Source organism: Hyaena hyaena, unplaced genomic scaffold (genome assembly GCF_003009895.1).
Source record: "Hyaena hyaena isolate Hyena2069 unplaced genomic scaffold, ASM300989v1 scaffold_6, whole genome shotgun sequence".
In the NCBI taxonomy this organism is placed as follows: Eukaryota; Metazoa; Chordata; class Mammalia; order Carnivora; family Hyaenidae; genus Hyaena; species Hyaena hyaena.
The window spans coordinates 6,530,256-6,543,210 of record NW_024080638.1 but is presented as its reverse complement, the minus strand read 5'-3'; the positions used below and the strand labels follow the sequence as shown (position 1 = coordinate 6,543,210).

General features: G+C 39.9%; 1 protein-coding gene across 1 annotated transcript in view; it reads right to left on the bottom strand.

Annotated features, from left to right (window-relative positions):
• The window catches only part of HSDL2 (hydroxysteroid dehydrogenase like 2), a 68,253-nt gene that overhangs the window by 41,304 nt on the left and 13,994 nt on the right, over positions 1-12,955 (bottom strand). The window contains exon 4 of the mRNA XM_039240858.1: positions 10,683-10,797. Within this exon, the coding sequence (XP_039096789.1) occupies positions 10,683-10,797 (115 nt within the window). The remainder of the gene's footprint in view (positions 1-10,682; positions 10,798-12,955) is intronic.

Genomic DNA, 12,955 nt, shown 5'->3' with positions numbered 1-12,955 from the left:
ATGGTGTGAGACAGTGGTCTAGTTCCATTCTTCTGCAGGTTGCTGTCCAGTTCTCCCAGCACCATCGATTAAATAGGCTATTTTCCATTGGATACTCTTTCCCGCTTTGTCAAAGATCAACTGGCCATACATTTGTGGGTCCAATTCTGTTGGACCCACAATTCTATTCCATTGGTCTATGTGTCTGTTTTTGTGCCAATACCACACTGTCTTGATGATTACAGCTTAGTAGTAGAAGCTAAAGTCTAGGATTGTGATGCGTCCTATTTTGGGGTTTTTTTCTTCAATATTACTTTGGCTATTCGGGGTCTTTTGTGGTTCCATACAAATTCTAGGTTTGTTCTAGGGGCACCTGGGTGGCTTAGTTGGGTAAGCGTCCGACTTTCGCTTAGGTCATGATCTCGCGGTTCGTGGGTTCGAGCCCCGCGTCGGGCTCTGTGTTGACTGCCAGCTCAGAGCCTGGAGCCTGTTTCAGAGTCTGTGTCTCCCTCTCTCTCTGACCCTCCCCTGTTCATGCTATCTATCTCTCTCTCTCCTAGAAATAAATAAAAATTAAAAAAAAAATTCTAGGTTTGTTCTAGTTTTGAGAAGAATGCTGGTGCAATTTTGATTGGAATTGCACTGAATGTATAGATTCCTTTTGGTAGTATTGACATTTTAACAATATTTATTCTTCTGATCCATGAGCATGGAATGTTTTTCCATTTCTTTGCGTCTTCTTCAATTTCCTTCGTAAGTTTTCTATAGTTTTCATCATACAGACCTTTTACATCTTTGGTTAGGTTTATTCCTAAGTATTTTATGATTTTTGGTACAATTGTGAATGGGATCAGTTTCTTGATTTCTCTTTCTGTTGCTTTATTATTGGTGTATAAAAATGCATCTGATTTCTGTACCTTGATTTTGTACCCTGCGGCTTTTCTGAATTCATGGAACGGTTCTAGTAGGCTTCTGGTGGAGTCTGTCGGGTTTTCCATGTAGAGTATCATGTCTGTGAAAAGTGAAAGTTTGACTTCATCTTTGCCAATTCTGATGCCTTTTATTTCCTTTTGTTGTCTGATTGCTGATGCTAGGACTTCCAACACTATGTTAAACAACAGTGGTGAGAGTGGACATCCCTGTCGTGTTCCTGATCTCAAGGGGAAAGCTCTCAGTTTTTCTCTGTTAAGGATATTAGCTGTGGGCTTTTCATAAATGGCTTTTATGATGTTTACGTAAGTGAAGTTCCTTCCATCCCGACTTTCTCGAGGATTTTTATTAAGAAAGCATGTTGTATTTTGTCAAATGCTTTTTCTGCATCTATTAACAGGATCATATAGTTTTTATCTTTTCTTTTGTTAATATGATGTATCACATTGATTTGAGAATATTGAACCAGCCCTGTAACCCAGGAATGAATCCCACTTGATCATGGTGGATATTTCTTTTTATGTGCTGTTGCATTTGATTGGCTAGTATCTTGTTGAGGATTTTTGCATCCATATTCTTCAGGGAAATTGGCCTGTAGTTCTCTTTTTGTGCTGGGTCTCTGGTTTGGGAATCAAAGTGATGCTGGCTTCATAGAATGAGTCTGGAAGTTTTCATTCGATTTCTATTTTTTGGAATAGCTTGAGAAGAATGGGTATTACCTCTGATTTAAATGTCCGGTAGAGGGGCGCCTGGGTGGCTTAGTCGGTTGAGCGTTCGACTTTCACTTAGGTCATGATCTCGCTGTGGTGGGTTAGGGCCCCGCGTCGGGCTCTGTGCTGACTGCCAGCTCAGAGCCTGGAGCCTGTTTCAGTCTGTGACTCCCTCTCTCTCTAACCCTCCCCTGCTCACGCGCTCTCTCTCTCTCTCTCAAAAATAAATAAAACATTAAAAAAATAAATAAATGTTAAAAAATTAAAAAACAAACAAACCAACTCTTGGTTTCATTTATCTGTTCAATTGTATTTTTTTTTTTTTTGGATTCTATATTGTTTATTTATGCCCTAATCTTTATTATTTCTCTTCTTCTGCTGGGTTTGGGGTGTTCTTGCTGCTCTGCTTCTAGTTCCTTTAGGTACACTGATCGATTTTGTATTTGCACTTTTTCTAGTTTCTTGAAATAGGCCTGGATTGTAATGTGTTTTCCTCTTAGGACTGCCTTTGCTGCATCCCAAAGAGTTTGGATTGTTGTATTTTCACTTTCATTTGTTTCCATATATTTTTAAATTTCTTCTCTAATTGCCTGGTTGGCCCATTCGTTATTTAGTAGGGTGTTCTTTAACCTCCATGGTTTTGGAGGTTTAGCAGACTTTTTCCTGTGGTTGATTTCAAGTTTCATAGCATGGTGAACTGAAAGTGTGCATGGTATGCTCTCAATTCTTTTATATTTATCCAGGGCTGTTTTATAATCCAGTATATGATCTATCTTGAAGAATGTACCATGTGCACTCGAGAAGAAAGTGAATTCCATAGCTTTAGGATGTAAAGTTCTAAATACATCTGTCAAGTCCATCTGGTCCAATGTGTCATTCAGGTCCTTTGTTTCTTTAGTGATTTTCTGTCTAGTTGATCTATCCATTGCTGTAAGTGGAGTATTAAAGTCCTCTGCAATTAGCACATTCTTATTAATAAGATTGCTTATGTTTGTGATTGTTTTATGTATTTGGGTGCTCCTGAATTCGGTCTGTAGACATTTACAATTATTAACTCTTCCTGATGGATAGACTGTGTAATTATTATATAAGGCCCTTCTTCATCTCATTACTGTCTTAATTTTAAAGTCCAGTTTGTCTGATATAAGTATGGCTTACTCCAGCTTTCTTTTGACTTCCAGTAGCTTGATAGATAGTTCTCCATCCCCTCACTTTCAATCTGAAAGTATCCTCAGGTCTAAAATGAGTCTCTTGTAGACAGCAAATAGACAGATCTTGTTTTTGTTTTTGTTTTTGTTTTTATCCATTCTGATACCCTATGTGTTTTGATTGGAGCATTTAGTCCATTTACATTCAGTGCTATTATTGAAAAATGTGGGTTTAGAATCATTGTGTTCTCTGTAGGATTCATGCTTGTAGTGGTGTCTCTAGTACTTTGTGTTCCTTGCAACATTTCCCTCATAGAGTCCCCCTTAGGATTTCTTGTACACCTGGTTTCCTGGTGATGAATTCCTTCAATTTTTCTTTGTTTGGGAAAACGTTTCTCTCTCCTTCTATTCTGAATGATAGGCCTGCTGGATAAAGGATTCTTGGCTGCCTATCTTTTCTGTTCATTACATTGAAGATTTCCTGCCATTCCTTTCTGGTCTGCCAAGTTTCAGTAGATAGGTCTATTACTACCCCGATGTGTCTCCCTTTGTATGTTAGGATCCTTTTATCCATAGCTGCTTTCAGAATTCTCTCCTTATCCTTATATTTTTACCAGTTTCACTATTACATGACATGCTTAAGACTGATTCAAGTTACGTCTGAGGGGAGTTCTCTGTGCCTCTTGGATTTCAATGTCTGTTTCCTTCCCCAGATTGGGGAAGTTCTCAGCTATAATTTGTTGAAGTACTCCTTCAGCCCCTTTCTTTCTCTCTTCTTCTTACGGAATTCCTGTGTTACAGATACTGTTCCATTTCACTGCATCACTCAGTTCCTGAATTCTCCTTTTGTGCTCCGGTATCAATTTATCTTTTTCTCAACTTCCTCTTTTTCTTTAATTGTATCTTCTAATTCACCTATTCTCCTCTCTGCCTCTTCAATCCGTGCAGTGGCCACCTCCATTTTATCATGCACCTCATTTACAACATTTTTAAACTCATCGGAACTATTTTTAAGATCCATAATCTTTGGGGGCACCTGGGTGGCTTAGTCGGTTAAGCGTCCGACTTTCGCTTAGGTCATGATCTCGCGGTTCGTGGGTTCGAGCCCCGCGTCGGGCCCTGTGCTGACTGCCAGCTCAGAGCCTGGAGCCTGTTTCAGATTCCGTATCTCCCTCTATCTCTGACCCTCCCCTGCTCAATCTCTCTCTTTCTCTCTCTCTCTCTCTCAGAAATAAATAAAACATTAAAAAAAAAAAGATCCATAATCTTTGTAGCAATAGCGTCTCTGCTGTCTTCTATGCTTTTTTTCAAGCCCAGGATTAGTTTTATGAGTATTGTTCTAAATTCTTGGTCAGTTATGTTGCTTATATCTGTTTTGACCAATTCTTTAGCTGTCACTTCTTCCTGGAATTTCCTTTGAGGAGAGTTCTTCCATTTTGTCATTTTGGCTAGCTCTCTGTTTCTTGTCAATTTTAAAAGCTTTTTATGAGCTCTTCACCTGAGAATACTGCTATTTTAAAGGAGGCTCTTAGACTGTCCAGGGCGTGTCTGTTCAGGAAGTGTTTTGGGTTTTTTTTTTATTTTTATTTTTGAGACAGAGAGAGACAGAGTGTGAGGAAGGGAGGGGCAGAGAGAGAGGGAGACACAGAATTTGAAACAGACTCCAGGCTCTGAGCTGTCAGCACAGAACCTGATGCAGGGCTTGAACCCACGAATGGTAAAATCATGACCTGAGCCAAAGTCTGATGCTTAACTGACTGAGCCACTCAGGTGCCCCGGAAGTATTCTTTTAATGGTGACCTTTGGTCTCTCTTGTTGTGTCTGGTTATTTTATTTCCCTACTCATAGTGATATTTGGGGCTCTCCACCATGTGTACTTTGGTTTGTTTCTTGAGGTAGCCCTGGAAAGGAAAACAGACAGACACACAAACAGGGAACAAAAGAATGCAAATGCACAAACAAATCAAACAAACAAGCAACCAGAAAAAAAAGAAAAAGAAAAAAACCCCCACAAACCAAAAGAACAGACAAAGGACAGTCTAAAGGCATAAAATCAGAAAGCCCAGCTACAAATAAAGAGCAGGGGGGAGGCAGTGCTGATGGAAGAGCATATACAAAGAGAGAAATGATAGGGATAGGGAGAAAGAGAGATTGACCACTGACCAGGCAGAGAGACTAAAAGCCTTAATTCAGAGAGTAAAAAAGGAGAATAAGGCAGGAGGGGAGGAGGAGAAAAAACAAACGAAGATAATGTTACCCTGAGAAACTAGATAGTCTGATTATTTCAGAGAGAGAGAAAGGAAGGTAACCAAAGAGGTGTAGAACATGTATCAAAAGAATGGATTAAATGTGCCTGTTTAAGCAAACCTATAACCAGAATAACCAGTCCAGAGGAGGGGAGAGATAAGAATGAGATAAGGGAGTATATATATGAATAGCAAGTACTGATCTAAAGTTAATCACGGCAATACATCACCTTTGGTCTTGGGGGAGGGGCTGTTTCCACAGCATCTATCTGGGCTCTGGTAAAAAAGCAGCTACCCAGCACATATGGGCGTGGTTTGGTGTAGGTGGGTCTTGCCTCCACTGTGGGTCCTGCGGGCCGCCCCCTGAGGCCCAGACTTGGTGGTTGTGGGGAGAAAAATGGCGACTCCCCAGTCCCTTCTCAAATCAGGTGTTCCAAAACTCCTTTGGGTCCAATCTCACTGTGCCGCAGGCATAGCCAAGGTGGACCGTGTTCTATGCCCCACACCCAGCTGCATTTCAAGCTCTTACTCCCTGTGCATTAATGATACCTCCTGAAATGTAATCCCACAAGCCAGGACACTTCCTAGCAGGGGTCCAAGCAGGGGATGGAGCAGGGGACCGGTTCCTCCTGATGCCGACTATATCCCTTGCGTACCATCTATCCCAGAGGGAATTTGTGGGACCGGGGCACCCAGCCCAAAGAAACCTCCGCAGTTAGAGATGGGAACTCTCTCCAAAAGCCCTGTGGTTAGATATGGGATCATAGGATCCCTCTCCATCCCAGGCCAAGGGTTTTCTCTTCTCCAGGTACAGTTCTACAATCCCCCAGCCGCTTTTTCTTTTCCCTTTGTCTCTCCACAGAAGGGGTTCCCTCCCCTCCGTGCTTCAGTGCCCCAGCCCGTTTTTATCTTACCCAGTTCACAATCTCACACCTATGAAGCTGTCTGCTTAGTGGACTCCATCTCTTCTCCTCCCAGACTCTTGCAGTTCAGAGTCCTTTGGCTTCAGCCCTTCTGTGTTTGAGAGATGCAGGCAAGAAGTACGGAACTTCCTATTTCTCTGCCATCTTGCCCCAACCCCTTAGTCTTCAAATATGATCAACCTTAAGATGTTAAAGATGGTGCAGAGTAGGTCTCAATCTCAGTTGTAAATGTGGTGACTGAATGAAGAATCACCTGCATCCCATGTTCTTCTGGGGTCCTTAGGAAAGTGGGATCAAATTTTTGAAGGTGAGGACGCAGAGCAGCCCATAGGACTTGTGGCTGGTGTTTTTGGCCATGCCCTTGCCCCAGAAGTCTCTCTAAACCTTTAAAACACAAGTCATAGGCCACAGGGTCCTATGTGCCAGGGATGAGGAAACACTCTTAAATTCCTGCTGAAACCTCCAAACAGGTGAGTTCTTTGGGCTTGCCCCCACTCACTCCCTGATGATGATTCTCAGGCTTGCCTAAGAAAACAATCTATACCTTTCCTCCCTGAATAAATGGGTGTCACTAAATAAAAATACAACAAAAATAAAATGATAATGTTTCACTATTAAATTTCTCTTTTTCACCTTTCACAGAGGGCCAAAAACCTAACATCTTTCCTCTGGTCCAAAGGTCAATGTCTGGTCTTTCATTCAACATTTCAATATGCCTTTAACTGGAAAAAATATTTAGTTTTATTTTACAAATAGCTGTTTCAGGGGCATCTGGCTGACTCAGTCGGTAAAGCATGTGACTACTGAGCCCAGGACTGTGAGTTCAAGCCCCATGTTGGGCATGGAGCCTACTTATAACAAAAATAAAAATAAAAAAATTAAATTAAATAAATAGCTATTTCTAAATGGAGGAACTTTCAACAATGAGTAGAGTCTTTGTTTTAAAAAAGGGTTTATATTTTAGGGTATCTATCTCTGAGATATTTGTAGATCTGCTATTTCAATGTAGTCATATTTAGTTTTGAGTACCTCAGTGCCCTACGACTTATACGTTCCATTTGTAGTTCTTCAACTACACAAGAAGTAATCATGGAAAAAGGTAGCCGAGGGCGCCTGAGTGGCTCAATCGGTTAAGCGTCTGTCTTAACTCAGGTCATGATCTCATGGTTCGTGGGTTCCAGCCCTGCATCGGGCTCTGTGCTGGCAGCTTGGAGCCTGCAGCCTGCTTCAGATTCTGTGCCTCTGTCTCCTTCTGCCCCTCCCCTGCTCATGCTCTGTCTCTCAAAAATAAATAAACATTGGGATGCCTGGGTGGCTTAGTCAGCTAAGTGTCCAACTTCAGCTCAGGTCATGATCTCACGGTTCGCGGTTTTAAGCCCCACGTTGGGCTCTGTGCTGACAGCTCAGCTCAGAGCCTGGAGCCTGCTTCCAATTCTGTGTCGCCCTCTCTCTCTCACCTTCCCCTGCTCACGCTGCCTCTCTCTCTCTCAGAAACAAATAAAACACTAAAAAAACTTTTTAAATAAACATTAAAAAAATTTTTTTGAAAAAGGTAGCTGAACAAGGTTAGTTCACTGTCTTACAGTTCGAAATCAAGGTTTTTTGTTTTCTTTTGAACTGAACCTTCAAACCTACAATTGCAAGAATGTAGTTTAGGCCATCACTTTTATGTTTAGAAAATGACCATGGTATAAGAAAAGGGGCCAGACTGTTCTTGCCAAGTGAGTTTTCCAAAGACATTATTTCACATGAAATGATCAATGAGAGTCATACATTTGTGTTTACAGAAGTCATACTGTCAACTGAAAAAGCGATCTTTGATCCAATCTTTCTATAGGAATTGAGTTGGGAATTTTATCATGAATGGTAAAGAGTTGATTTCTAGGGCGCCTGGGTGGCTCAGTTGGTTAAGGATCTGACTTTGGCTCAGGACATGATCTCATGGTTCATAGGTTTGAGCCCTGCATCAGCCTCTGTGCTGACAGCTCAAAGCCTGGAGCCTGCTTCTGATTCTGTGTCTCCCTCTCCCTCTGTCCTCACCACTGCTCACATTGTCTCTCTTTGTTTCTGTCTCTCAAAAATAAACATTAAACATTTTTTAAAGAAAAAAAGAGTTGATTTCTTTCAAATTAAAACCAAAATCTCTTCAACAATACACCACAGCCACATAATCTCATCACAGAGCAGACAATCATATCTGTGGTTCACATGAATCTGTGTGGTTGAAACCATGGAAGTGTATGTGGTTCTTAAAATTCATAACATAGTCCATTTTTAACTTTTTAGCAAGAGCAATTCCTAATGAACAATACAATGAAGAAAATTATTTTCTGAATCTCTGTGAAACATTTCTACATTAGTTTAGTAAGTTTAAAATTAACACTAAAAAAAAAATTAAATTAAGTTAACACTGACTGCTGGGCTTAAAGTTAACAATGACCATAACAATAGTGCTATCTATAGTTATGGTTACTAAAATTTTAACAAATCTATTTTAATCACCTCAAAATTCTCTTGACACCTCAAATAAAATTTGGTGAGTGGAGTATTTATATCTGTGGCTTCATCATCTACAATTGGAACTGCCACAAATGATTTAACTTTCCACAAATTGTGTCCTTCTAAGCCTTAATTCAACATGCTGAGCAACTGCTGGATAGATTATACTTGTAAATGCTTTTTAAATGAATGTTTATATTTAATCAAAATTCTTTCACAAAGTTACCATCTGTAAAAGATTTTGATGCCCAGATAACTTCTCTATGTAACATATGACTGCATCACAGAGCAGCGATGCTTATTTTAGCTGAAAAGAAACACAAATCCTATTGAAGTGTTAGTCCTTTTTCTAGTTCATTAAATGTTTCACCACAATCTTTTCTATATGTTTGCCATAGTTCTCACTATGATGATTCAGTATGCTTACCATTCAAGAGAGATAATATCTTGGATACTGAATTTACAGAAATATGCCCCACATCTACAGAGTAGTAAGCTCTAACGCATTTTACTTGAACATACGGTCCTCTTGGCATAGGTCTTATTTTCCCACATCAGACAGACACATGGGTATGAGAAATATTTTATTTCCCTCTTTAAGGAAAACAGCAGGGCAAGCACCACAGTAAAAATGGCAACCTTTTAGCCTGTCCTCAGCATCCAAGACAGCTCAGCTCATGGCATCTAATGAGGCAGCTGGCACTCTGCCACTCAGCTACCGTGGCTGATGGATAGGCCGTGGCCACATTTTCCAGTGTTGCAATAAAAAGCCAGAAATCTGAATCTTTGTGTAAATCTGATCTTTCTCATACAGGCAACTAATAAAATTCTGAACTAGCAAAGTAGCTAGTAAAAACAAACTTTTTAACATGGTCAGGCCCCGTTTTGCATACCCAATAAAACACATCTGAGAGAAAAGTTCGAGACTAATTACAAAGTTTACATTTAATCCTCACGGCAAACCCTGTGACATACTTTATCATCCCCATCTTACAAACAAGGAAACAGAACCTGTAAAAAGTTAAGTTACTTTCACAAAGTTATGAGATAGGGTGGGAGGCAGGACTTGAATCCTATTCAAAGGAGTCTAACGCCAAAGCCCAAGGCCCTAACAACCTATTTTGTGTGTACATGTAAGGCAGCTACATTTAAGATACATCTGAGGCAGACCAACAAGTTCTATACTGACCTATCCTTATGTCCACATGAAAGAAAATGGTAGAACCTGAGGGTAAATAAACAGATAAAAAGGGAACAAACAAAAGACTGAGCTGTCTGACCCATCCAGAACAGATCACGGTTATATTTGCTTTCATTCTAGAGCCTAAGTGTCCATCAACAGATGAATGCATCAAGAAGATGTGGTTTATCTATACCATGGAATACTACATGGCAATGAGAAACAATGAAATCTGGCCATGTGTAGCAACATGGATGGACCTTGAGGGTGTTATGCTGAGCGAAATAAGTCAGGCAGAGAAGGACAAATATCATATGTGTGCATGTATAGGAGGATTAGGAGGAACTTGACGGAGGAAAAAGGGGGAGAAGAAAATGGTGGGGGAAAGGGAGAGAGGCAAACCATGAGAGACTCTTGAATGCTGACAAAAGCTGAGGACTGATGTATGTGGGGGGGAGGAGGGATGGGCATGGAGGAGGACACTTGTGGGGATGAGCACTGAGTGTTATGTGGAAACTAATTTGACAATAAAGTATTTGTAAAAAAAAAAAAAAAAAAATTTGCTTTCATTCTGCATTTTGTACTGCCCTTGATAATCCCCAAGATAGCATTAGCCTCTTGTTACATTAAAATGTGATTCACAGACACCTGAAACTAATATAACACTATATGTTAACTATATTGGAATTAAAATTAAAAACTTAATAAAAATGAAAAAATGTTATTCTTAATGAACTTTCTCCTATATAACTAAAACCTAGTGTTTTTCAGAGGAAGGAAAGACAATTGCTGACTTGAATAATCAGAAGACTTGGTAGCATGTATATATTTATTCATGCAAACGTTTGAAAATGCTTGGGCTATACTTTAGACTTGATTAGATTCACAGAGAAAAGGAGCTCTGAATAAAACTGTTTAAAATACTATCTACCAACTTGGAATACTTTTAAGCCATTATAACAAATGACTAGGTTTTAAGCTGTACTGCTGATCTGGTTCAAATCTGTTTAACAAACAATTAGTTCTCAGAAAACATTGCAATGTTCTTCCCAAGAACTCTAACTTACGTCAGATAGGTGCCTCTGGTGTTGACATTCATCATTAAATCCACTCTCTTCGTAGGCGTTTCCAGTGTGTTGGTCAGGCTAATGGCACTGGCATTATTCACCAAAATATCAATTCCTGTTTTTAAATAATCAACTTCCTATTAATGTAATTTAAACTTTGCAACCAAAAGAATTAACAGTTACTCTATACAGCTGAACCCTAAGTTGGTTCACAAATACTTCTTTTAGATAATATGACTGACCAATACACCAATGCAGGATTCAACAGCTGTGTTAAAACACCTATGTATTGGGGCACCTGAGTAGCTCAGTCGGTTGGGCATCTGACTTTGGCTCAAGTCATGATCTCAGAGCTCGTGGGTTCGCGCCCCACGAGTCGGGCTCTGTGAGGACAGCTAGCTCAGAGCCTGGAGCCTGCTTCAGATTGTGTGTCTCCCTCTCTCTCTGATCCTCCCCTGCTTACGCTCTCTCTCTGTGTCTCTCAGAAATAAATAAAACATTAAAAACAAAATTAAAAAAAACCCACCTATATATTTTCACTGGCACAATGGAGACAGCTAATTGCCAGAGCTTCACGTGAAACTACAAGGAGGCTTAGTCCTCAATGGTTTATAGCTTTCATTCTATTTGTTCTCTTACCTCCTGGTCTTCCCTCCTTGTCTCCAAGAACCTTAGGTTAATTTCCTTAAAGTTTTCCCATCTCCCTAGCATCTTTCCAAGGCCTGCCCTCCTTCCAAGCTCACGGACCTCCCTCCTAAGACCCTCACTTAAATAAAGAGGTCCTTCCTGGTCTTGAGAACTGGGAAAAGAAAAAAGACCTAGGCAAATCATCAAAGTACATCAAATTTGTTTTAGTAATTCATACATGAAATAAAATTAATTTAGAATAATAATTATTTATGTATATTCTGTCCAGTCCCTCTATATGTAACATTTTGTTTAGTTACAAGTTTTAAATAATGTTAAATAAAAATGGTAAAATACAAAAGTAACTTAAACACTTCTCTGTTTCTACATGATTCATAGTTATTTTTTTAAATGTTTTATTTATTTCTGAGAAAGAGAGAGAGAAAGAGAAAGAGAGAGAGAGAGAGAGAGAGAGACAGTGTGAGCAGGGCAGGGTCAGATACAGAGGGAGACACAGAATCCAAAACAGGCTCCAGGCTCTGAGCTGTCAGCACAGAGTCCAACATGGGGCTAGAACACATGAACTGGGAGATCATGACCTGAGCTAAAGTCGAATACTTAACTGACTGAGCCACCCAGGCACCCCTTAATTTCTTTTTTAATGTTTATTTTTGAGAGTGAGACAGAGAGACAGAGCATGAGCAGGGGAGGGGCAGAGAGAGAGGGAGACACAGAATCCAAATCAGGCTCCAGGCTCTGAGCTCTCAGGGCAGAGCCCAACGCAGGGCTAGAACTCATGGACCATGAGATCATGACCTGAGCTAACAGATGCTTAACTGACTGAGCCACCCAGGCACTCCCCTGTGAAAAGAATTTTTAAATATAGGATATTCTTCTCATTGTACAAAGCTATGATCTACTCAACCACATCACTCAAAGATAATCATGGAGTGGCTACTCTATATAAGGTACTCTTCTAGGGCCTAAGAGGCAAGAAAGATGATACTCACTAAAGAAGCCAGGTGAGAGCAAAGCAAATTGAGTGTACATCTGAGTGAGACACTGGACTGATGGGTATATACACCATCTGTGTTAGAATTACCCTCTTCAGAAAGATGAAGCTAGTGGGGGTTGATCCAGTCAATAGATTCCTTAAGCAAATACAGACTTCACTGACTTCATCTCTCTATGTGACAACAAGTGACAAATATGTTAGCAGAACAAACATCTGGGCCCAAAAACAAAGAAAAGAGATGAGGAACGAAAACATACTGATGTGGTAAGCTATATTTGACTTGCTAATACTAAAGAAAAAAAAAATGGCTCCAATTAAGATGTAGATTAAAATTTCTAAATTTCAAAGGCCCAAATTAAAATGGATTAGAGATGATCCAAGAATTCAGCCAAGTTGCAGGGTACAAAATCAACGTACAGAAATCGGTTGCATTTTTATACACCAACAATGAAGCAACAGAAAGAGAAATCAAGAAACTGATCCCATTCACAATTGCACAAAAAACCATAAAATACCTCGGAATAAACCTAACCAAGGATACAAGAGATCTGTATGATGAAAACTATAGAAAACTTATGAAGGAAATTGAAGAAGACACAAAGAAATGGAAAAACATTCCATGCTCATGGAT